General features: G+C 41.3%; 1 protein-coding gene across 2 annotated transcripts; it reads right to left on the reverse strand.

The window, feature by feature from the left end:
* Nucleotides 1–547: 547 nt before the first annotated feature.
* On the reverse strand, nucleotides 548–25,350 carry vaspb (vasodilator stimulated phosphoprotein b). Of its 2 annotated transcripts, XM_041047216.1 has the most exons (14): nucleotides 25,026–25,350; nucleotides 10,721–10,892; nucleotides 7,998–8,178; nucleotides 6,730–6,796; nucleotides 5,327–5,424; nucleotides 4,577–4,821; nucleotides 4,194–4,318; nucleotides 3,910–3,961; nucleotides 3,721–3,748; nucleotides 3,563–3,602; nucleotides 3,295–3,351; nucleotides 2,540–2,609; nucleotides 2,140–2,197; nucleotides 548–2,042 (listed from the first exon to the last, which is right to left on the reverse strand). In XM_041047216.1, the coding sequence occupies exons 1-14, from the start codon at nucleotides 25,028–25,030 to the stop codon at nucleotides 2,008–2,010; spliced, it is 1,233 nt and encodes a 410-aa protein (XP_040903150.1). In that variant the 5' UTR covers nucleotides 25,031–25,350; the 3' UTR covers nucleotides 548–2,007. The 2 variants fall into 2 exon arrangements, with proteins under 2 accessions (XP_040903150.1, XP_040903151.1); XM_041047217.1 differs by lacking the exon at nucleotides 3,295–3,351.
* Nucleotides 25,351–26,426: the final 1,076 nt, after the last annotated feature.

Raw genomic sequence — 26,426 nt, forward strand, 5'->3', positions numbered from 1 at the left:
AGTAATACAATTTCTCAGTGTTTCTCCTCTTTACAGACTGTAATCTATTTTGCCAAAAACAAAAAAAAAAAAAAAAAAACAATTCATAATTCGCCTATGTACGTCAGTTCCGTAACAAATTAGTAAACTACTTTTTTTTTTTTAAACCCCTGACAGCATATTTTTATAGCCTTAGTCCAACTATTAACCCCTCAGAGAACAAAGGTTGCAGTTTGGAAATATACAAGCCAACGTGTCAAATTTAGTAAAACCATACAATTAACTTAATGGTGAAGAGTTAGTCAGTTGAAGCTGGAATTCAGTCATGAACCACATAAGCTTACATTTTCCATTTAATGTGGCAAAGATCTCTGAAGTCATTTTTGTTTATTTTCTTTCCTTTTTCATTACACTTCCAAGCTGAACTCAAACTCAAATGTGTCTACCAAACAGATGAGTTTGGATTTCAGTGTGAGGAAATTTGCATGGTACAGTCTATAGTTCATAAAATTTCAGAATTTGTAGAAATCTTACAAGAGGACGCAAAAGATGACTCAAGACAAAGTAATGCATTTCAAGAAGCAGCTGTATTCGACTATAAATGCATTTCTAATCCAGTGTCTCTAAGCTGTTTTCTTAATATTTCAGTGTAAAAAGCCTAGACTCTATTAGAAAAAAGAAACAGTAAACCCAAAATAACATTTCATAAGAAAACAATCATTGAAAAAAAAGGAAAACAAAATCCCCATTCACCAGTCACTTCAATTAAAATAGAAACACCATTTCATTTTTGCTAACATTTTCCCTCAAAACAAATATATATTTTTCCTTATATATATATATATATTTATATATCTATATATTTATCCTCAAGGCAGTTGGTCATGGCCAAATTAATTGACCTCATCATGGCCATTTTCATGTTTCAAAGTTAGAAAACATAGCTAGAATGGAAGAAAATGACTAGCAGAAGCACAGTGTAGGACCACTGCTCTGGCCAACAAATATCTCATTTTGAGTGAGAGGGAATAGTCTGTCAAGGCAGTGTGGCACCCAGACACACTTCCCCTGGAACAAGTGCAATGCAAAGAGAATAAATTTCTCACACGTCATAAAACTACAACACACTCCTCTTTCACAGCAATCAGGTTGTCCATCAGATTCCCTCTGCTTGTCTCCTCTTCCTGTAACTTCTCTATCTTGCAGCAGTAAAGGCTTGTGCTGTTTTAGTTCTTAGCCATTGCCAGGAGTTCAAAGTCCACTTAATGGAGAGACACTGCAGTAGTCAGGGAGGTGGGGCTTCTGATCCATCCTCGATTATTGTTGTTTACTCCACCTCTAACTACCACCAGAGGCAAATGCCAACAACTGCTAGAGGATGTCTGAGCTGAACTATCTGTAGCAGTGTTTGAGGTTGAGGGATAACTTGTCAACTGAGAATGGAAGGAAAAAAAGGATCCCAGCATGCCAGCATCTTGCTATTACAGTAAAAATGTGACTAATACGTTGTCCCTGAATACTGAAGACTGCTCTATCAGTAAATGGTGTGTCTGATAGCAGAAGGGAGAAGACACAAGTAGCAGGATTTCTGCAGAAAAGAGGGTTATGATGAGTGTACACGATGATGAACTGAAAGAGCAACTGTGGCTGTAGCTATGTGCTCTGAATTAGTTTGGATGAACAGAGCACATAGAGGACACGAGGGGGCGGGATGAATGAACAGGGGAGAGATGGGATAGATGGGATCACTGCTGCAATATTAGTGAGTGATCATCAAAAGTGCCGGGTGGCGACGTGAGGAGGTTCCCTGGGTTACCATTTACATGAAGTGAATATGCAATGTTGTACACGAAAGCAAGTATGCTCACGTGTGCGTGTGTGTGTACGAGAGAGAGAAAAGAGAAAATGTTTAGGTGAAAAATAGAAATCCCTGGGCTACATGGGAGGGCACAGTGGAGGAGAGGTCCCAATGGGCCTCAATCACCTCCATCTATCACATCCCTCTGTTACACCTGACACTCAGCAGAACTATGTGCTTCTCTTTTGCAGCTCCTGAATAAAGGCTGTGAAAGAGGAGACACACATTTAGTACCTGAAGTACTTATTTATGAAGAATTGATTAAAAAAAACATTTTTTTAGAGAATAAAAAGTAATTTCACCTCCAATAATTTCCTCCTTGACTTTTTGTAGTTCTTTCCGCACCTCCTCCAGAATCTCCTGCAGAAAAATTGATTGACAGACTGTTAGTCACAGTGATGCAGTAGCTTAACACTCAGTGTGTGTGTGTGTGTTACTCAGTGAAACCAGGTTGCACTGGTAATCTTGAATCTAGAATGCACTTACATGCAATGTAGTAACCTGGTTTCTGTAAATCTGCATCATCTACTTTCAGCAGGTGGGTAATCAGATATCTCCCCTATGCTGACCTTATTTTCTTATTTTAACTGTACTGAGATTGAAAGTGCCGCATTGGTTATGATGTTTTTTTCTTCTTTTTGAGGGTTTGCACATAATCTCACTCATTCCAGTTCATCTCATTTGTGCTGATGAGAAATTCACCTGTTTCATTTTCTCTAAATCTGAGTCATCCATTCCACCGGTATCGTTACTGTTGCCTGCAGGCTTCACCCTGTGAGAAGACAGCAAAACAGACAAATACAGACAATTACTTTATGTTTCTGTGTTTCATAAAAAGCCAAGAAGGTCCATGGCACTGCCTTGACAGGCCAACCGTCAATCAAGCTCATCACCAGAGTACCCAAGGGTTGAAGGAACAGAGAACAGAAAGGTGCAGAGACGAACACACACCCAGAGATGCAATGAGGGTTGCTTTATCTAAGCTCATTAGCCTACCTTAATTTAACTGTCATCACAAACTGATGCCACTGATATAGATTAAAATACACCTAGCTGGAGCTACTCATTTGTTTTTGCATACATATATGTACTGGTTCAGGTTTCTACCTTTTAACTGCTACAGTTGCACACACATGCCTCAACTTCAGTGTACAAACAAGACAAGCTGGGTTATCTTCATGTTTACCACAAGAGGACCGAAATTACTCCAGCACCCAGAAGTGATATGGAAAAATAATCCCACTGTCAGGCTTCTAATCTTATTCCTCAGTTTTCAGGCATAACACACTTAGCTGGCACACCCTTGGGTGCATGCTATTCTCTGATCCATTAGATGGTGCTATCAACTGCAAAATATGCTACATGGGTACATAGGTTGCAGTGATGCTGCGCTAACCTGAAGAGAAAAGGAAAGCAAGGGGAACTAAGGCCACGAGTGAAGGGGACAGCATGTATACCTGGAACCCTGGGAATATGAGGGAGTGGAGTCCATGTTCTTGGTGATGGAGTTATTCCTGTTAGTGAGACACATACACTCTCCTCTTAGAATGGAAATGGAAGACAGGCACACACAAAAGCATGTGTCCATAGGCATCCATGTTCATAAACGCACACACACTGATGGAGAGCTACACTCAGGATGAGTTCAAACATGAGACGCCAAACACTCGGGGGTTACAGATTTACAGTTTATGGTGTAACAGAAATGAGTGAATCCAGGATTACCTGACCATAGACGATTTTTCCCATGGTCTTCTCATGGTGTCTGAGAAGGGAGGATGCAAAAAAACAGCAGTTAATAACATGTATTCTGTATATTATGTAAAATGAATGTCAGAATGAACGTAGGTGGCATGCTATTGAGAAAAATGTTCAGTTCTCACCGCTTTGACCTTGAGGCTCTGAATCATCCTGTAAAGAAAAAGAGTTAAGACCCTCTGTTGAGCGTGAGTCATCCTTAAACTGTCTATTTTTTAATATAGCCATAACCTACAGTTTTCTCATGTATAAAAACAGATCATTTGTTTGTTTTTTTTTCTTCTTAAATAATGTGACAAAAAGCAGATTCTTACATTATCTTGTGTCTTCACAGGTGGTTTCTCTCCAGTGTCTGCCGCTTTCCTCCTGATGTAAAAAAAAAAAAAAAGGATAATTTTAAGTAATACTGTCATGTACAGTTTGGAATTTAACAGTTGGTTGTACACAGAATATTATGAATTTTAAACATGATTATAAGTCACAGGAGAAATACATGAAAATCAAAGCTACTACCTGAAATAGAGAAACTCTAGTTGTCCATTTTTAGACTGTGTATATTTGATATTTTATGTGACTGCAAACTTGTGGTGTTACCCACCTCCGTGCCAAGATGGCACTCATCTCACCCATCAGATCGCCTCCCCCTCCTCCCCCAATAGAGGAGTTGCTGCTACGGCTTGGGTCAGCTCTGCCTATTGGAGCTGCAGGGGAAGCGTCCTCCTGCTGAGGGCAGCAAATAGCAAAAAGATACAGAAGAGTCAGGCAGTCTCAATGGACTCTGACTGATGCAGGTATCATAGCTCTGCAAGTAGGAACAACTCTTATATTGTATCAATACAGCAGCAGAGTACCATCTGTATAATTAGAGAAGCACATAATGGATTCAGTGTTTGTCCACTATATTAATATTGACTTCAAGATCAGTTACAAAGTCACAGGGCTGTCAAATGTCCATAAAACTGTTTTCTTACATTCTCTTACCTTAGATACTTTACGGAGTTTAGCTCCTGCAATGGCAGCTGCCAATCCCCCACCACCTCCACCTTCCCCACCGCCAATGCCGCCACCTCCTGCAGAGGGCAGGGGCGGGGCCGGTGGAGGTCCTGAGGGAGGTGGTCCCGGAGGGGGAGGGATGCCAGCGGCCGGAGGAGGTCCAGGGGGAGGAGGAGGGGCCGGTGGAGGAGCAATGCCTCCAGGGGCCAACGGTGGAGCTGGAGGAATAGGTACTAAAAAAAAAAACAAAACAAAACCAAACATGGAGTGATCATCAGTAAGCATTCACAAACCATTTAGAGATGGATGAGGATCAAGATGCACAACAGCGACTGTGTGATGCAGGTGAGCTGTCATGTAACATACAAAAAGGAAAAGGATCGATGTGGAAGTCAATAGTTGTGGGTGAAAGGAGAAAGGTGGTAAAACATTTGGTTCACATTGTAAACAGTGATCCAATCTAGAACATGTTTGAATTAAGTAAAAAAACAACAAAAAAAAAACAGCACAACTGAAGCTTGTTTTTGGTTGTTGCATCTACATTTTTTTCCTATTGGCTTTCATCATACAATCCAACATGCTTTAAAAGACTCAAACCATGATTAGGTTATTAGACCAGCGTGTGGGGGCCTTAACAAAGAAGGCAAAGAAAAAGGACTCATTACATGAGGAACCACTAAGACTGGACTGCATTGTAGTTAAGTGGGGTTATGTTGACCAGCCCAGGTGTTTCCTGACCTGCAGCCGCTTGTCTTTCTCTCTCCAGTCTCTCTCTTTCCTGCCGCTCCCGCTCCTGTCTTTCTCTCTCCTGTCGCTCCCGTTCCTGCTGCTCCAACCTACGTACAAACAAACACATCTGTCAGCGACAAACACATGTAAACATGCTCGAAATAAGTGGCTGAACAGCACAGATAAATTGACCTGAAAGTCATTATATTTCACTTGGGTAATTAGACAGGCTATAACCATGACTAAAGGAGCATGATGGGCAAATGTCAGCTTTTAGTCCCCAATTTAATGTACAAATCTGCCACAGATTATTGCATTATTTATGCAACAGGCATTGTTTTCGAACATTTCTGTCTAATTACACACAATGTAATTTGGCGCTTGTGTGGAAATCTAAAATCAGGATTTGTATTCAATATACAGACTTTTGTAAAAGGATGAGAGATGGATTTCACGGCTTCTGATTAGCCTACCACTGAGAAGTCCACAGCTGGACACGGTGGCCTAATTCAAGCTGCCTCAGTTCGGGACTGCTCCCTCCCCTCTCCCCCAACACATCTGCCACTCACAACAGCTCTATACAGAGCATCACACATACAATGTACACATACACCCACTCAAAAATGCACAAGTCAGAGTCGCTGTGATTTAAAGCTGAGGCAGTGTGCCCAGGAAATGAAGGGGAGGGGAAATCAGGTCTGTTTTTTCTAGATTTTTGAACATTTTGATACTAATGAGTGCACTGAATACAAAAAATATCTCCTAACACCATTATCCATGCTGTAGTTGAAAGGTTTTAATGGCTACGTAAGCCATGGCGTGTCAGCAGCCACTGGGACAGCTAGTGACTTGACGGACAGTCCCTCTGACCCATCACAAAGCCTGCCCGACTGTGCAACACATTACCTTTTAGTCTAAATGAGATTAAAAGGTTAATGCCTAGTGTGTGCACAGTGTCACCACAACGGGTCTTGCTGGAGGAACAGAGAGATGGATGGAGAGAAGGTGGGCTTGATGTGAGAACTGTCCACCTTGCTGCCTTTCTGACCTTTTACCTACAGGGGCGGACTGAGGGTTTAGAAGTGTCAGGCTAATGCCATCAAACCTTCTACATATGAATGTGTGCAAAACCGTACTAACAGGACTACTGCAAAGCCAAGACAGCTTGACTTGCTATTGATTGTTATGCAACTAAACCCAGAGGATAGTTTGCTTCTGTTAGGAACACAAACCTCGCAAAGCAGCCAAGTTGTCTAAGTGATAAAAGCACTTGCTTCCAAAGAAAATCTACTGCATTGCTTATCTGTTGTCCAGAGGACATTCGAGGGCATTCACAATAGAACATGGCGTAGAGGTTTACTAGAATCAGCAAAAAAAAAGGTGGGTAACATTTAGAGGAAGTCTGAAGGTACCTCCGCTGTTGTTCAAGCTCTTCTGGAGACGGACCGTTTGACACCGGGCGGGGAAGGGTTGCATAGCCTGACAAAACAACACAGAAAAAATCAATAAAAATAAAAAAAGATTAAGGAACATGGGATTAGACATTTCTGTGAATGGGTATAACCACTCTGGGACAGGGGGATCAAAAAACATGGTGTACATCAATCTAGGGCTAGACTTTTAAGGAGTTTTATGTTTCTCTTTTCTAAAGATCACTTTTTGCCTGCTGTTTTTGCCATTATTTCATAGCAGTTGTAGAGATACAGCCATGGAAATGTGGGTGGAGAAAGAGGTATGATATGCAGCAAGGGTCCCTGGCCAAGTGTTGAACCATGGACACTGGAGCTAAGGTAATGACATTTTTTTAAAAAAGCACTGTAGCAACTGTTGCAGCCAGTTAAAACCACAATTTTGCACACTGAAAATGAAACAACGGACAGTCAGCAGGAGAGGACATTAGTAATGGAAAGGGGAACAGGTTTATATTAGAAAACTACTGTCACTTAATACTATGATCTGGGTGAGAAAATTCAAATTTAGTCAAAACTGCATGGAAAAAAATGGAAGAAAGAGGGTACAAATCTTGCATCATACTGTGCAAACCCATACCCAGAGCCAGAACAGATGCAGTGTTTTTTGTTTTCCAAAAAACACAAGACAAAACATTTTTGCATAGACACAACAGGATGGCCTTTGCTAATGCATTAGGTTTTCTTCTACTAATTTCTTTTTCTCATGTAAAAGTCTGGGTGAATCAGCTTTGCTCTTGAATTGGATGCACTCTCCAGGAAATCTATCATAAGCAGATGGGGAAAGGGCAGCAATCCTTAGTGCTGTGTGAGAAACTAAGCAACTTGTGATCAGAAGATATCTGTCAGCCTTATCAGGGCACAATACAGGCACTTAACCACTGATATGGATCAGCATGACAGATCTAGAAACTGCGATTCTGTGCTTTCATGACATTTGGACAGAACACCTTTGCAGTTCAAGTAGTGTTTTATTTGCTGTTTCATGGCTTTGAAGTTGCCACAAACAATAAGAATTTGTTTCTGTTATCTGTTGCACATTTTGTTCTTTGCTGTCTAACATTTTTAAAATAAGATGATTTAATCTAAAAAGTTCTTAGTATGTAGAAAGTCTTTCATTAATAAGGCCCAATCAGTGGTAAGACCACAGGAAAATCCTTGACGTAACTACAGACACTGATGTGACAGAAATCTAGTAAGAACTAATTTACCTGCATCTGCCATGGAGTTGAGCACCTCCAGAGCATGAGACATGCCGTTGGCAAATAGAGCAGCATCCTCCTTGCTGCCAAAGTTGAGCCCCCACACCTGTCGGGCATCCCGCCACTGGTGGAAATTGGGTGTGGCCTGGTTATACTTGAGACCTCTCACGATTGGACAATTTATAACCACCTGGGGAAAGAAGAGTACAGGTGATCAATAGAGGGATCCTTTTGGTGGAGTTTGTGAGCAAACGTTGTAATTCTGTGGCTTTCTGTCAATATGAAAATGGTCAGATTTGAAAATATTAAACTGAATCTGGCAGTGTTGGTCAGGCGTTTAAAATAAATAGTCCCCAAAAGTGTAGCTCCTAGGAGGTGGAGACCTCACTAGAAAACTGGAAAAACCATTCCTGTTTCCTGGTTATGTATAAAATTATAGTGCCCACTTTATTTTTTATTTATTTTTTTGTTGAATTATCCTGGTTAATATTCCACCCAGCAGGTGGCGTGAAGGCTATGAACCAGGAAGAAAAAAAAATGTTCTGGATTTGAGCGTTGCCTGAATGTGCTGACGCACCATTTCACTATTTGTTTAACAGCCTCTGGATTCCACAGAGCAGACAGGAGAAGAGGAGACCCTGTCAGGGTGAATATCATAGTGGGCAGCATGCAGTGAAAAGAGAGGATAGCAAGTTCAGCTGCCACTGTAGACAGTGATATTCATGAACTCTCCGCAATCCTGTCAAAAGGCAAGAAAGGAAGCAGGAACAGTGCTAAGGATGTGACCAGAAGCACATTAAAAATATGAATAAAAGGAGGAGCTTTGGCATCTTTTTTTTAAGGGAAAGAAAGTGACATGTTCAAAAAGCCTCAACGCCTGCAGGACAACTTTATTGCCACGGTTCCACTTGTGTTTTCAGTGCAGTTTAATTATCCAGTCACACCAGGATGGACATAAGAAATTGAGGAGACAAGCATAACATCAGCAAAAAAGTTACTCCATATTCACACTATCAGAAGAGCAGAACATGGAAGCAGACAGAAAATACAGCCACCCTATATTCGCTCTCATTAGCTCCCTGCTGCTCTCATTCACCCACATCTTGAACCAGGTTGCATGTCTCCATCAGACACAAATAGAGAGTCCTTATTGGGTATCAGGCTTCTCCCAAAATTGTCACAGGAAATGGCTGAACAGGCTAACTATCTCACAGGAAACAGCATCCACTTTAAGGCCTGTCTCTGGGGAACACTTTAAGAGTCCTGAATGTTTAAAGAAGAAGAAGAGAGACACACTGAAGCAGCAGGGAGAGCACGCGCACGGTCAAGAATAGACCCACCCAATCACAGTTTACCTGGCTTTTTCATTCAGGACCTGCCCAGTTTTATCCTCTGATAACTGGTGAGTCATAATCTGGTGATAAAGTGAACGGTCTCCTTTACTTAAGGACAATGTCCCTGCTTACTATGCCAAAATCATGCCCAAAATGAACACTACATGTTGCACAGAGAGTCAGCTTTAGGTCTCAGTGTCTTTATCTGTATCCCCTACCAGTCCACATATGGTGTTAAGCTATAATTATAAAAACAAGCACAAAGCCCAACCTACAGCATGTGTGTGCTTCCTTAAAACCATGGCTGATTCAAGGTATTCTATAGCTGTAATATACTACAAAATCTGTATGTGTTTTCTGTGTATTTGTTTTTTTCATAACAATCTCACCATTCTATAATAAATGTTATTAGTTTCACACAGACCAGTACCAGGATAGAATTAAAACATAAGCTTACATTTGAATTACAGTAATCAGATTTACATCAGACTTACAGATTTTGTTTTACAGTGAAGTAAATGAGTACAAGGCAGAATTATATGAAACCAGGTTTTGGCTAAATTGCAGCACATTGCAGTACTGTAAAGTTACAAACAGCCAACACTTGAAATCATCACAGCAAGTTGTACATGTACTTGGTTTTGTCTTCCAGCTTCCTCTAAAACATCTGCAGAGCTACTCTGCATTTACTTTCTCATTTCCAAAGAAGAAAAACACTAGCAGTAACAACCAGCGCTGACAGAAACAAACAAGGGTACTGTCACATTGAGAAATTTCAGCAAGGGAGGGACGATAAATCCAGTGCAGCCTACCCTACCTCACTCTCCTAACTTTACAATTTATCATTAAAAAAATATGAAATAGGCCCGTAGAGGTCATGTGTTGTTGCCCCTGCTGAAACTGTGTAAATGAGCAGCATAGTCCACCAGTTTGTTGTAACAATGGTGTCAGGAGACTACATGTCTTGTCAGTCCACAGTCCAGGCTTTCATCTGTGCATCAAAGTAAATAACTGACTAAATGAATGCGCATAAAAAGCAATAAAATCATAAACCGATAATGCTTTTAAGGTATTTCTGATAGAAACGACTATAGTATATACAGTAAATATGTTTTATGTAGTCACCAAGCCCTGGTCTGTGGCATCAGATAGATTGTGAGAATGTGAATAAATGGAAACATTAAAAAAAAAAAATAGACTGTCTCACACTAACTAATACACCCTTAGGAGACCACAGACGCCCACGGGCCGTATGACGAAGACAGATGAATGAAGTACACACAACCACATACACTTCACACTTCCACAGGCAAAGCCACTCAGACACACACACACACACACACCCCAAACACACAAAGTTTGTCAGACAAACAGCATGCCCAAAGATGGCAGATTTACCTGCTGGTCTGTCTGCATCTTGCGTCCCACTATCCTGAAGGCATTGTTGGTGGGGTTGTGATAGATCTGGACTCTGCTGAAGCTCTGGGGTCCAGTGCCTGCCGGCATCCACTTCTTATTGCCATCGTCATAGATCATCACAGTGGCCCGAGCCTGGCAAATACTCGACTCACTGGAAGAGAGATGGCAAGAAGACAGAAAGAGGATAAGTTAATTTGCAGGACAGCAGGGGTGCATCTTGAGAGGATGAGGTCCTCACTCGGGATGCGGTTACTGAAAGTGGGATCTGATTTGGTATTCTTTCAGAAAGGCACTGGCAACCAAGCTTTGTGGTGTTTTTTTTTTTTTTTTTGCCAAGAACAGTATTATTAAATTTCATTATATGTTAAAAGGCTTTAAGAGGTGCAACATTTCCTGTGATTGTCCAAGCCCACACAACACATCTCCTCCTTGCAGCCATGAAGATGAGGAGAAAACTTTTGCATAAAGCGAGCATTTCAGAGCAGAGATGAGATGAGAATATAGCCACAAAATTAAACCACAAAGATTTGCGGCAGAGATTTCACACTAACACAACAAATGTATGATCAAGCAATCTTTGTGGCCGTTACCACAGACAGTTGGTTTATGTTTTCAGAAAACAGAAGAGACGTGAGAAGTCATAGAGATTAATACGTCCTAATAGACCCATATCCATTATCCATTTTGCCCTTTAAGTGTGACAAGTAATGATAGGTAATTTTGTTTAACTTCAGTTTTGGTGAATCCAACTTATGTACAAGTATGGAATACAACTTTTTTGCAATCAATTTAAACAACATGTAATGACGAACAGCATGTCATATAACAAGTTAAACAATACAATGCAAAAACTGGCTTATTTAAATCTAATATGGAAAAAAGACTTAGCTTAATATCATTATTTTACCAGTTTGAAAGGCTAACAGATTTTGGTATGTAGTGGGGACTGCATCTGGAAGGGAAGAAGCAAACACAAGGGGAGGTGAGGAGGAACTGAAGACACCGGATGGACAAACAGGTCAAAAACACTCCATTATAAACAAACCAATTTAGAGACGAGAGAAATTCCTCTGAGACTAGCCTGGTCTCATCTAGTCTAACCCACAAAACAGGATGCTAACATAACAGATCAAAGAATTAAAGTTGCCAATGGCAGAGTTTCTGAACTTTAGATGGTGTCTGACAAGTTGTCCGTCACAGAGAAGTACACCAAACTTTCTGGAGATATCAGTGTAGTAACTGAAGTGTTTCTCATCTCTGCGAAGAGGAGGGTAAGAGTTGCAAAGACAAGGATGGAGCATGTGAAAAAAAACAAAAAACATGTTTTAAAACATTTACAAAACGTAGGAAGTGACAGACCAAGTGAAAGAAAGCAGTAAAGTGTTGATTTGAGAGAAAAAGATTAGTCTGATCCCAAACAAGATGGGAGGCGAGACAACAATGGAGGCTGACAAAGACAGGAAGTTGTGCCAAACTCCGCCAAAGAGGCAAGACTATGGAATCTTCCACCTGCTCTACATCAACCTCCACCTCCACACACTTTGTAACCAAAAAAAAAACAGCCACATGTGCTGTGAGATCAGCGACAAAACATTTATTTATAGTTTCATGCAGGCAGAATACACACAAGTTTAGAATGACTGCACATTCATGTTTAGTAAGCAGTGCCAGAGGCTGCAGAGTGTGTGCATATTTGCATGTCAGACACTGTGATCTAAAGATAAAAAAAAAATCTTTCCTTGTAGAAAACAATACCACCGTTTTATGCCAGAACAAAAGCTGCCCATACAAATACCTAACACAAAAAATATTTGCAAGTTCCTTGTATATACAAATTGGAACAAGAGCGAAGTAATCTGGTAACATTTAACTAAATATCAGTCCTATCATTCATTTATCTATTCAGCTTCCACTATATATTACATATTCTGGCTTGCCAAAAAATGCTTATTAGAAGCTGTAAAAATGTATGATTATTTACAATTGCTACAAGTTATTATTGCAGTGATCTGCCTTAAAATTTAAAAAGATAATGTTCATGCACATGTGCAGGAAGTCTCACCTGCAACAAAAGAAAATAACACAGGAAAAGCCAAATGAGACCTCGTTAAATACACAGGCTATAGTGAGTAGAGAGGGTAGAGAAAGACACAGAGGGACAAAGGGTGGCTGACTGTCAATTCCAATTTTTTAACCATTCCTCCCCTTATTTGCCCACAAGCTCTCCCTATAGTCCCCTAATCCATCTCTTCCACCTCTCCCCCTCTCCCTCCATCTGTCCTGCCCATGATACAATCTGCTACTTCCTGTGACACAGCACCAAAGCCACAACCTACTTCCTGCTGCCAGCACCGCCTAATAAGGACTGCCTCAGCCTGAACAATTAATGTGGACACACACACACACACACACACACAGGTCCTGTATTTTCCTACAAGTTGATAACATTTACATTGAGTTTAACATGTTAACTGGACATTATATGTTTGCTTCACTGCTCACAGTCAGGCTACATGAAAGGAAGGAGAGAAGAATAAGGAAAGACATATGATTTGATGAATGATTAGGTGTTTAGGACGAGGGCTCGACGTCAGCCTCTGACCTGTTTGAGTATTCCTGGTAGAAAAAAGTGAATGATTTTTCGCATTAACTGTAACCTGTCTGTTTAAGGTAAAAGGAGTGGTTTTCAACTATAAAACAGATCAGATAGCTCTGGGTTTGTTGTCACTCACAAAAAATGTATAAACTTCAAACACCTTCCTGTGATTGTGTTATCTGGCAAACGTCTGATTATTACTGTGCCCACAGTGAATGTTATTCCAGCTTGTCATACTAACTTTCTCTCCTGTATGTATGTAAGTATACGTATACACACACAGACACACACACACATATTTATATATATAGTGAAAGAGAGAGAGAGGACAGGTTAAAAGTGCCAAGCGAGAATGGACTGGATGTATGTAGATATGGCGAAAGAAGTAGAGGCAGACTTGCTGGTTATATAAGCTTATTGCACATCTGTACATGTGCCAGCCGACAAATAAACTGCATTACAGAGATGGCAAAGATGTGTCTGGAATCATTTAGAGTAGAGTGCCATTACATACTTGTCCCCCCAAATAGCACTAACAAGTTTATTTTTCAAATGTAGATGTCCCACTTAGCATCCATCTCTTTTTAAAACTACTTTAAGGGGATAAAGAGCTTTAAAGCTGATGTTTGTAACTCACATATATCAATACTGGTATAGATCACAAAAATCCTGTATTGTATAAGCTGTAATGCTGATATAGCAACAGGATCTATACAAAAATACACCTTCAAAACAACCAACCGAAAAAAACATCCATAGCCAAACTGTATAACTCAAACTGCTCCATTTGTACATGTACGTTTGTATATTATTTACCATCCAATATGACACTTTTTCTCAAGAGAATTTGTGGTTCAGTGACTGTTGCTGTCACAGTCCACTCTTTTAGGTCCTGTAGAAATTCTGCAAAATCATGATTTTTAATTTCCACTTTGATAAAATCTGTTAAAGTCTAAGTGGATGCACAGATCCCTATGGATTTTTTAGGATTTCTTTGCACACTGTGATTTAGATAACTTTGACTTAGATAAACTTTATTGATCCACAGGGGAAATAGTTTAAATATGATTTTTTAAAGGCACACTGGAAAAGGTCAAAACATTCACCGGCCTTAAATCCTTCAGCGGGCACAGACCTGCTCACTGGTCACTTCAAACAAGTGAACACCACCTATGACTGCATTCATTCTACAGCAAATACATTACCGCAGCGCTCTGTGGTCTCATCTGCATCAAGCATACTGTTGATGTGTGGGGCAGAGAGGGCTTATGGGAACTGGGAGGGGACAGAGACTCAGGACTGGGAAATGGATGCATATTTAATGGCAGAGAAAGCGAGGGATAGAGACTGAGAGTGAGCGGCTGCATTATTGATAGAACTACGAACACTGAAACTCTAAAAGCGTGTGGCACACGCACGTCAAGACGGGGACTTGCACACAGCCGCACACCTGTCAGCCTGCCAACACGTGTGTCCATGTGTTGACCAGGCCCCACTGGGTATAACCAGCTGCAGAAGACTCGTGGCTGGATTTGACTGCACTGGGTGTTAGTACTGGAATAAACGAAGGCAGGCGCGGTCATAAACAATCTATTCCTGTCTTTCCTCAGACGAAGACCACCAGCCCGCTAGTGAGGACACTGATGCTAGTTGGTGAGCTAAGCTAACTAAGTGACCAGTTGACTTAAGAGGTTTTCTCTTAAGCACAAATAGGTCACTGGCTGATGCTCTGGAAGGGATTTGAGTCACCAACCTTTAAAATACCTCAGGCAGAGGACTGCAACACTTCAGCACAAGAAACCGACCACCAGGACGATATGCAAGTTCCACCTATACTTAGAAACACACTTAAAAACTGAACTCAGTGCGTTTTCACTTGTCATTATTACCAGAGTGAGTTCCTCATGCTTCTGCGGTTCTTTGGTCAATGAGGGGTTAACAGGAAACCGCAGCGCACGGCCGGGGCACATGCTCTCTTGGAAATGTCTGTATAAGGCTGTGCTCTCAGAGCTTTTCCTCAAATGTGCTGGCAAGTACAGTCAGGCCCAGTGGCTCTGTCTCGTCCCTCCTCCTCCTCCTCCTCCTCTTCTTACCTGACCCTCCCACCACGCTCATCTGCCACTCTTCTCTGCTTGCTTCGCCCTTCTGTCCGAGTCAAACAAGTATGAGATCTATACAGAGATGTTTCTCTGTGGCATCCACACACAGCTCTATCTCACATAATATCACAGTACATATGGTTGGAGTGATAAGCAGAACTCACTTACAGCTTAAGAATAACTGAGATAGCACAGATAAATTCCACATTTCATATGATTCTGCATTCATACCTTCACTAAACACAATTACACACATGAAGTACAGACATCAGTCCTGGGAATGAGACAGGACAGACTGAAGTTACACAGCGTTGTCTAGACACTAAGCAGAGTAATACTATTTGTCTCTGGCTCACTGTACCTCCTTATTCGTCATGCTTCTTCATCCACCTGGAGTTTATAATACCACTATATTAAAAGACCGTTTTTTGTCCTCACAACTACAGCCAACTATTATTTCTTTAAATGATGTTCAGGCTTTCAAGCTATCTTTGCCTTTGAGACTAAGTGTCTTTATCTCAGCAAAGCAAACACTGAAACCTGCGGGAGTAACTCAAGCAAAGCATCAGACAAGCTACTGCAACACAAACAATAACAGTCATTCAGCTTTATGTCTTATCAATACAAGAGTATCTGTTTTTCAGAGCTTTGAGAACTGATTCACACACAACTCACAGCCAAATATGAAACACAAGATGAGAAACAGGAGGCACAAATGGAATGAGTAAACCTTAGGTGGCCATGCTACACCTTGAATGAGCAAACAGTGATTCATTACTTATGTTCTTCTTCCCCTGCTGGAAAAACATGACATTAGAATCAGACAGGGAATGACTATAAGTCACTTAATAGTGTCTGTGAGTAAAAAAAAAACAAAAAAACACTTCCTCTCTCTCCTTCACAGCCTGATAAAAATAGCACATCTTCACAGATAGTCACACATGATAAATATTGATACTGTAGGAAAAAACATCAATGTAAAAACCCTTATATGATGATGATAAGAAAAATGGTTTATACAGGCTTTTCTAGTAATAATTTACAGGTGAATTCCTCTGTGTTTTTGAAAGCTATGGTCAACTGAAAATTATTCACAACAACTCTCTTAATTTCAGAAAATGAAACATCTTGCTCATAATATTGGATGGCATTAAGGTGGATACATATGTTGAAACAACTCATTCATAAGTCAAGAATGAAACTTTCTCTTTCCACCACACTTCAGTGGTTGACCTGAGACAAGACAAAGCTCCAGAGAGACACACAACTGCAGACAGAAGTGAAAAAAGAAGGAAGTGTTACTGTAGTTCCAAAAAGGCAACATAGGAAACTCAACATGTGCCAGCATGCAATGCCCTGAGACCCCAGCTGCATGGTCAGTCAAGTGTGGCATCAGAACATTTTCTTTTCAGCCATTTCTTAATTGCAAGAGACTGAATTATTCTTCTTACTTCTGCAAGTTTGCAGAATTAAAGAAGGAAAAGGATATTTTAAAAAAAGGCTTGTTAGTACACTGCTGCCTCATTACAAACACTGGACTGAGGTCACGATGGTAATAGTGTACTTGACCTCTGATGCTGACTCGGACACAGGGAGACCACACAATAGCCTGTTAACGCTGGGCCCAGTCATCTGACAGTACACTGTCCTCAAACCACCCTCGGGCTATGTATACGGCTGTCAGTGATGGAGGATCAGCTGGGCCCACATGACACTGAAATGAACCTCTCTCCACCACATACATCTCATGAAAACAGCTTGTTTCTCATGACAATATTCAATGACTATCACTGACCGCATAAGTGGGTGAAAGATAAGCTTTGGAACTGCAAAGTACAGTTCCTGTTGTGAGAGACAGCTGCCCCATAAATGTTAATATGTAGCTCGACGCCCAGACTCTAGAATAAAGTTCCCATTGACACGGTTTCTTTTCTTCAAATCCGAGGTGGATGGAGAACAAAAACATAAAGGCAAATTATTTCTGAGGATTCCCCCAGATGTTATTATATATGGAACAAACAGAAAAGTTTTCTCTTTGCTGAGATAGTCAACATTTTTACAGCTGTAATGACCTTAAAGAAGAAAAATGAAAGCAGAACTAATTTGGAAGAAAAACATTACTCAGTGATTTTGTTTCAGCAGAAGGAGTAAAACAAATTTCCCATGTAATACAATGAAGGTGTATTACATATGTGTTTTACCTCAAAAACAAAAAGACTTTTGGAAATCATCCTGCCACTTTAATTAAGGTAATTAAAACCTTCAAAACCTTTAGGAGGACTGGAAAAAGTAGATCTCCAGCTCCTCATTCCTCTGCTAACTTCACTCCCTCTTCCTTTGTCCTTTTCCACATGCCTGTTTCTTCTCACACAGGTCCTAGCACGCTGCTAAAAGCACATAAATTGACACAGATACATACATACACATACAGACACACATACACACACACACACTTGCTGTAGGCTACTGCTTCCTGCCTTCATGAGTCAGCCACACAAAAACAGGCATCCAGGCTATCTCAGCTATTCTTCAACTCTTCTTCATAATATGTTTGTCTGAATAGAGTCAGACGTCTCCAGCTGAAACTTCTCTATCAAGAAAACCCCTTAGCATTCTTTGAGGGCTGACTCATCCTTTGCCTGTCATCATTTATTGAGAATTGTGGAAAAGTTGGATAGTCTAACTTTCTTTTTGTTGACCACATCAAGAGCTGAAATGAATTCCTTCCTGCTTCTAAGGCAGTGTAACGTGTGTGTGTGTAAGGGGGTGGGGGGCGTACATGACTGGCACACTCAATGCCCATATTTGGAACCATCTCACCTCTGTCCTCCTCACTGAGCTCAATTCCTTTTACAGGTTGGAGCACATCCTCCTCGACTCGGGCCAAGGAGGAGGCAGGCAAACTTCTCTGGAGAAGAGACAAACTCTCAGCTGCCCCGACTTGTATATTCTTTTCCTTTGCACTGAAGAAAGAATGTCTCAACCCTGAGCCCAAAGTTAAGACAAAGTTGAGAAAAGGAAGGAGGACAAAGCAACACCTTAATCATATTTCCTGCTTCTCATTGAGGCATAAGTGCGTAGACTTTGACCTTACGTTAGTCGGCTTTGCAGATAGTGGCTACTTAGATAATCCTCCCATTGGCTCTGCCAGTTTTTGGCCAGCTTGCACTCTGTCCACTCTGTTACCTCTTTTTAAAACCCACCTACAGCGTGAGGCAGGACAACAACAGAGCCAATCATCCAGCTATCAGCAGAACACTGTGATTATGACAGAAAACTTCAGGGCCAGGGTTCGAACCACTGACCTTCCAATAACAGGATGACCCACTATGACTCCTGAGCCACAGCCGCCCAATAATGAAAATAATCTGTAGGTGCAGACCTAATGTTTGGATCCTTGTCCATCACATAACCATCTGATCAGTCCCACTTTCATTCTGCAGCATGGCAATGGCTCCAAACACACTTCCAGAGTCATAATGGACCAAGGAGACAAGAAGAATAAAGAGTCCTGCAACAGATGGTGTGGCCCCTACAGAGCCTTGATCACAACATCATGGAGTCAGTCTGGGATTACATGAAGAGACAGAAGACACTGAGACAGCCTGAAGATGACCAGAAGAACTGTGGAGAGTCCGCTAAAATGACTGGAACAACCTACAGGCCAAGTTCCATGAAACAGGCAAAGGGTGGTCACACCAGATACTGATTTGATTTCTGTTTCCTGTGTTTACTGCGCTTTGCATGAAGTTAACTGATAAGCAAAAACTATTCATGGCACTGTTTCTGAAACCATCTTCACTTTACTTTAATTGCTAGAAATGCTTACACAGCTCTGCAAACATAAATATATCTTTCTTTCTTTTTTTTTAATTTAGTATGTTTCGCAGTGTGTTATGGGACTTGTCAGTCCAGGTTTTCTGTTTGCACCAATAACACCACGCCAAATTGCTTGTATGTGTAACAGACCTGGCAATAAGGTGTTTCTGATTCTGATAAACTGACTAAAACATGTACCACTTAGACAGACCTGACTGCTGCTCAGACTCCAAATAGTCAGAGAGGGAAATACTGTGAGCTTCACGGAGCATCCAGGACAGCAAAAACTGTTTCTGTAAACAAGATTATGAGCATCGCTACTCATGCAAAAAAAAAAAAAAATTTACCCATGCAGAAAATGGCTCAGTCTTCAACAGAAGAGGTCAAAACAGGTTCTCCTTTCAAGGCTCTCTTTCTCTGTTTAGTGATAAACCTTTAGTCCATATCTGGTCAAACTCTCCTGAGGTAATAATATCCTTCCTTATTACCCCCAGTATAAGTGGTGCCTAATGACATTGTAAGGAAAGTGCTGCCCAACAGACTGGTAACGCAGTTAGCTGGGTTTCCTCCTATACTGTTTTATCTTAAACAGCCTTTGTGTATCAGCAATCAGTATCATCCCAGACAAGTGAAGTTAAGATCTGAGGACCTGAAAAATGCAAATGTTTAGGATTGCTGACAGGATAGAGGAGTTTTGGCATCCATTACGTTCCATTAAGCAGTGGACCCCCTGATGAACCCAGTGTATCTTTGTGCCTATTAGCAGTGCTGACCATACAATAAATCACTATAGCATACTCCCCGCAACAAGCTTTGGTTTCACTATGATGTTAGGACCAGACTCTCCATCAGCCGGCATGATGTCACTCTTGTCTGGCTACTGCTGAAAAGACCACGAGGTCTGCAGATGTGCTTTTAACTTCATTTCGTCCACTGTGGAGCTCTGCTCGATTTCACACTGATGACGGCTTGATCTTTGCCAGAACAGTCAAAGTCAAACAAGCTCACACACAGACACTTAAATGGACAAAATATTTCGGCAATTTATATATGTCTGGTGTCTCCGTTGGCGAGGGAAACAATTTTCCAACCAGAGGTTTGCAGACGGGACATCATCTTTCTTGATTTTCCACTAGCAACCTTGCTACATCCACAGAAAATAGCCTCAGAGAAAGGGGCAGGAAAAGTGTCAGGCTGAATGAATGAAATGAAACCAAATGGCAGCTCAGTCCTAATATCCGATCAATTTATTCTGGTTGTAGATTTAACGTTTTATGCATTATAATCTGAGTGCAATGAAATACAAACTTCAGAGGTGATATCCTGTGCTTCAGCACGTTTATCTGTATGTCTATCTGTTTATCTTTATTTCCTGCTTTAGCATATACCCTGAGATGATTCAGACCAAGGTAAGAATGCCTTTAATGTCTCTGGTTGTATTAGACTAATCAGTGAGGACTGCTCATACAGATGGCTTATAGTAATATTGGAAATGTACACACATTTGATGGAGAACTGTGATTTGTCAGGTATTCCATTTACTGAATCAACCCACCAGCAGACTCAGTCCCATCTGTTTATTTTGACCTTGGAAATTCATGATAGCTCAGAATTATTTTCATTTTTCAACTGAAGTACTAAAGGTGAGGCCCACAGCGATGTCTTCAAATAGCTTGTTTTGTCTGATCAGCAACCCAAACGTAAAGATATTCAAAGATAGGAAACAGAAAACTGTTGTCATATTTTCCTGACAATTGACTTGTTTATTTGCTCTATATCGCTATATTACACACACACACCCACATATATATATATATATATATGTATACATATATATAGAGAGAGAGGGAGAGAGCGAGAGAGAGAGTGATGAAACTGCATATGCCATGATAGAAGACTGGATTACTCACTGCAGGCAATTCACACAACTGTGTAACTTCCTGTGACAGAAATTTCAACATGTGTTTCAAAACACCACGCTCACTGATTGACAGACTACTAAATACTGGTGAGACATGTCCAACATGCTAGTTAGGGTAAAGGTTACATTTAAAATAAGCGATCACAGAAGAAACAATAGCATACAGAGAGAACATAGCAGCCTAGAGGCACAATTATGGAAAGAAAACATCGGCCACCACCAAGGAAACTGGATTTGTCACCATGTAGACAATAGAAGGTTTTGTATGTTGAGCAACTCCTGTAGCAAAGCGTCTAATCCAAGAGGCAGGCCGGCATAATGGCCTATTTATGAGTATGAGAGGTGGGAGGACCAAGAGGGGTATAATTGTTTCAGGGGAGGGGGCAGCAGTGATTGGGTGTTGTGGGAGACAAACTCACAAGGCAGGACCATTTTAATAATGGAGTGCATAGAGTGATGAAGCACACAGGCTTTGTGATCATTTAGACACAGTGTCACACAAACTGCAGGGCAACGCACTGAGGAGTCTCCTGAAGTGTATATCAACGTGCGACTCTTTATGATGCATGAAATAAAGCCATTACTCTTAATCCATTAAAGATAAGAGTTCCCACAAGCACACCCCAATTATCTCAAACTGTTATTGCTTCTGGGACGCAGGGGGTGAGAAGAAGGGTTTGGTTGAAAAACAAATTTAAAAAAGGCTGCTCATGTTTGCCGTAAGTGTCATAATTTCAGGCACGTGTCTCCCATGCATTTAGATACAGTTTGCAAAACACGATGATGGAGAATCACAGCTTTGTCAGTCTGTGCAGTCTTCCCGAGCTCTAACCAAAAAACATCATTTCTAAAGTACAAATTGATCAGATCTTAGAGTACAAAAGTATTTTTCTGCTTAATATTTTGAATTTTAAAAAGCAGATTTTCAGAAATTAATAGTAGTTGTACACAAGATGAAAGTCTACTCAGATTCTGCCACTAGTATCAGACTTCAAAAGAAAACAAAAAAAAATGTGCAAGGGATTAGGAGAGCAAGTGGAGACATGAAAAATCAGACACACCAGACACAAAGTGAACATTACACAACAACATGGCATGAACATGCAGGCATGGCAACACAAAAGATTTTCCCTTGTTATCCTTACATGGACATGCGCAATAATATTGCTAAATTCCACAAATAACAGCTAGTGGCCTGTTGGGACATGAGGTCAAATGGTAGAACATTAAGAGGAAGAAGATATGACAGCAAAACTGCAAAAGGTCTCTGTTGGAGCTGCATTCCTCTCCAGTTACTGTCAGGGCAGAAAAAAAAGCTGGAGCCGAGACACAAAGGAGACTGAGGGGGAGGCCATTTCCCTGCTTTTAAGGCTGATCAATATTAAGCTCGTGCAAGAGCGTAAGGAGAACGGCAAAGGAGCCAAGTTTGGCGTGGCTTCCAGGCATGTGGACTGAGCACAGGGAACTCGTTAGGTGGCAAACAGCATGTTAAGCAGGGGCATTACACCTGTCTGTGTGTATGCTCACATCATGTGCTTTAATTCTTGAGCCTGAGGCTGCCATACTGCTGGTGTCAGATCGGACAAGTCTTTTAATCAGAGACCCAGTCAGTGAGTCACAGTGGGAGACGGGAGTCACCTCTCTGACAAGAGCCGTGAATCATGATGCAGATGGATGCACTTTGTGTGTCTCATAACCAAAGCACACAAACCAACACATGTGCACAGAAACTGGTCAGTGGCGGAAACGCTGCACGAGAGGAAAAGCAGGAGGTTTCTACTGACTGCAAATATAAAGGCAGCTTAAAGCTAGGATTCTTTCCTGAATCGTTTCTCTCAACTGGGTCAAACTGTTGAACTTTTGACCAACTGACTGCACTTCTGTGTCAACATTTACATTCCACAGGGAGAAATGACAATGAACATGAGTGGAGCTGCATTCCAGTCTTCACCTATTATACAAGGTGACATGAACTGTTTGGGCCACAATGGAGGGCCAGCAGGAGGCAATACTCCATTTAGAGTAGGAACGCTAAATGGATACCACAACCATCAAGCCAGATGCTACCTTAACAACTGCTAGGAGACACCACTGTAAGAGGCAGGATGAAATCTGAATAGAAACCCAAATGCTCTACACTTTAAAGTTTACAGTTTGTTCCTAGGGCATTCAAACTGCAGCAGTGGTTAATGGATGTAGAAGTGTTTTCTGAAAGCAGCACAGCAATTTGACAATAAAGCAGTTTGCTTATCTTACTGTATGATGAGTAATAGTTTTATTATGTGCAATGGTGGCGGGACAGTGTGCTGCCATGGTGATGTGTACGTGTTTGTCTGCCAATAACTCTTACACCATCAATACAGGTGTATCAACAAGAAAAACAGACGCCATTTCTTCTACTTTGCTAGCTAACATCTGTATCAAACTGCCTATGTGCTCCGTAGAGTATGCTAACATAGTAGTCTTTGCTGATTATTGCATTAACTTAATTAATGGCCTCATTATGAGGGTATGTTTAATGCACAACTGCAACTGTGACTGGATTTCATGCAGCTCAAGTGCCTCCTGCTTCTGCTGTAATCAAAGTTACTATGAAGAAATATGTGCAAAACAAATACAAAACCTTGGACCAACCCATGTGCATGAGCTAAGATATATTGTTACAGAAAGGGCAGCGCAATGAGCTTGAGATAAAGAACTAGTCACACAGGTTATCAGCCCCACGCCACCGCACTCCACTGTACCTCAAGGTGCCCAATTAAACACGCATTTGTCAAGATTCAAAATGACAATGTTGGCCCTTAACACAAGTGGAGTGCTGCACTGCTTAATTGTGAAGGAGTGAGTAAAAAGAAAGAAAGAAAGAAAGAAAAAAAAAAAGTCAGCCCAGAGAAGCTCGAGCCAGCAGCGGTGGCTTCAAAGCATGTAATTGCCAACTGCACAGGCTGTGACAGGATGTGGAATTTGTGGACATGAGCTTTCTACAGAACAATTTTTGTTCCCGGGGTCAAACCTCTGCACTCCCAGAGGGAGCAAAATAGTAGAAGAGGGGATAGGTTTTAATGTGAGGCGGCAGAATGCATGACATGATATAAACAGCACATGCATTTGGGGCAGCAGTGGCAGCCAAGTGGTTATTGTGCGGCTGAAGGAGCCTCCTGTTCAAGGAAGAATCCACTCTGCTGAAGTGCCTTTGAGCCAAACACTGAATCCCTTTCATGTGTTTTATGTACGCCCCACAACACCTGACTTTAGTTGTAAACACACTGTTGTTAATATGTCATCGTTATTTTAGAATAATGGTGGTTTAATTTAGGTCCGTGCACAAAAAATACTGAGCTGCTGCAGGCAAAGGAGCAAAACAATAGACTCCGCATGGAGTGTTTGAAACAGACACACAAGTACCTTGTTGTTGTCATCTGACCTGCTGAACTTGTGAATATTTTCTTAAAAGGCAGCCACACAGGAACAGACGGGAGCGGGCTTTCATTGCGACCATAAAGACACGAACACTTTTTGATACACAAACCATCAAGTTAGTCACTTGCAAACACACACACACACACACACACAGACAAAAGAAAAATCCCTGCTACTAAGTATCATGTGTGCCCCTGTAGCTGAACCAACACCACAACAGCCAGAAAGCACAAAGTTATTTCTGGGTGAGAAACGCGATTTAATGTGCTAGAAACAAGCGAGGAGGCGAGTAAACCACAGGGCAGACCCCGCAGAGGTGTTTCGGGGTCAGCGTTTATCCATCGCCTTTGTGAAACTAGTAGCCGAAAACACCGAAATGTGGCATGGAAACACAATGAAGGTGAAGGGATTTGAGCCGCTTTTACCCACCTCATTGTTCGGCCAGAGTGGAGATCCTCTCCTCGTCGGCAAGTTTGGCTGACTTCAGAGCTTTAAGCCCGGCTTTGAAAGTCAAAGTGGAGAAAAAAAAAAAAAATAACAACACGAGAAAAATCGGCGACAAAAAAGCGCATCTACACCCGCAAACGGGGTAGCCACCAGCGGGATAAAGGAGCACACCTCGACGATTTCCTGGTTGTGTGGAGCGGGAGAGGAGGAGGAGGAGGAGGAGAAGGAGGGGGAGAGTAGATACAGTAGTGGAGCGGGCTTGTCAACTCAAATCACTATCCCACGGTGGTTTCAACGAGAGAAGCCGATGAGGAGCGGGACTACAGCAAAACCAGAACTTCTCCTCTTACACTTTGAACCGGTTCACCGCTGTGTTTCTGGAGATTAAACCTGTGTGTCTGCGCCGGACTCTCCTCCGCTCCCTTCTTCGGTCGGTCGGTCGGTCGGTCTGTTGGTAGGTCCGTGCAAATTCATTGGAGTCTGGCCCAACCCGCCAGCTTCCAAGTAGGCTACAATCCCACGACGCGTTCACGTACGCCTCGTACAAAAAAAACCCCTTCCACTCTAGAGTGTGAGCATTTTTCACTTTCAGTGACTTTTGTTGTGGGTGATTTATTTTATAGGGACTGAAATTATAACATGACAACCAGCGTTGGGCAGTAACTAAGTTATTCAGTACTGTGTCCATAAGTACTTTAGTTTTTTTTTTTTTTTTTTAATACTTTTACTCCGCTGCATCTCAGAGGGAAATAATGTAGTCTTTACTCCTCTACACTGAAATGGTAGCTATGGTTATTCAATGAATGGAAATATATCTTATAAAATATGCTGCATTGTGTTTTGATAAATTATGCAACTCTTAAGTAGTTAAAATGAGCTCACCCTCCACCAGTTATAATTACCACTAATAATATAATCATGTAATACTCACAAGGGCCATTATAGTGCTTTTGCTACTTTCTGTACATTTTGATATTAATACTGTGATACTTCTACTTAAGTAGACTTATAGCTGTAGGATCAGAGTATTACAGGGTTTTACATATGTGTGTACTTTTATTCAAAACTTTTTTTTGCCACTGTTGATAACAAAGTATTTCAATCCAGCAGCAGCAGCTGTTGAAGCGGGCAGCATTTCATCCAAAGCACATCACCAAATTGTTCCAGTTTCAGTAAACCTACCGGTAGCCTCTGTAAAACACCTAAGCCTAGTTAACACTTTCAAAGTCAAAGTGAAAACCAGAGTAAGCATTGCCCAAGCAATCTAATATATATATTTAGCAATCTAAATATATTGCTCACTCTGTCATGAAGCAGCTCTACTTCTTCTTGTTCTATTTTAGGCATTTTAGGTGCTTGAATGTGTGGCCTGTTACTCTAAAT

This window comes from Toxotes jaculatrix, chromosome 9 (assembly GCF_017976425.1).
Source record: "Toxotes jaculatrix isolate fToxJac2 chromosome 9, fToxJac2.pri, whole genome shotgun sequence".
NCBI classification, from domain to species: domain Eukaryota; kingdom Metazoa; phylum Chordata; class Actinopteri; family Toxotidae; genus Toxotes; species Toxotes jaculatrix.

Coding starts and splice junctions, on each gene's coding strand:
- vaspb (XM_041047216.1), bottom strand. Junction 5,425..6,729: donor GAGCTTGAACAACAGCGGAG/GTACCTTCAGAC, acceptor GTTTGTACGTAG/GTTGGAGCAGCAGGAACGGG. Junction 3,749..3,909: donor CTGTGAAGACACAAGATAAT/GTAAGAATCTGC, acceptor TTTTCTTTACAG/GATGATTCAGAGCCTCAAGG.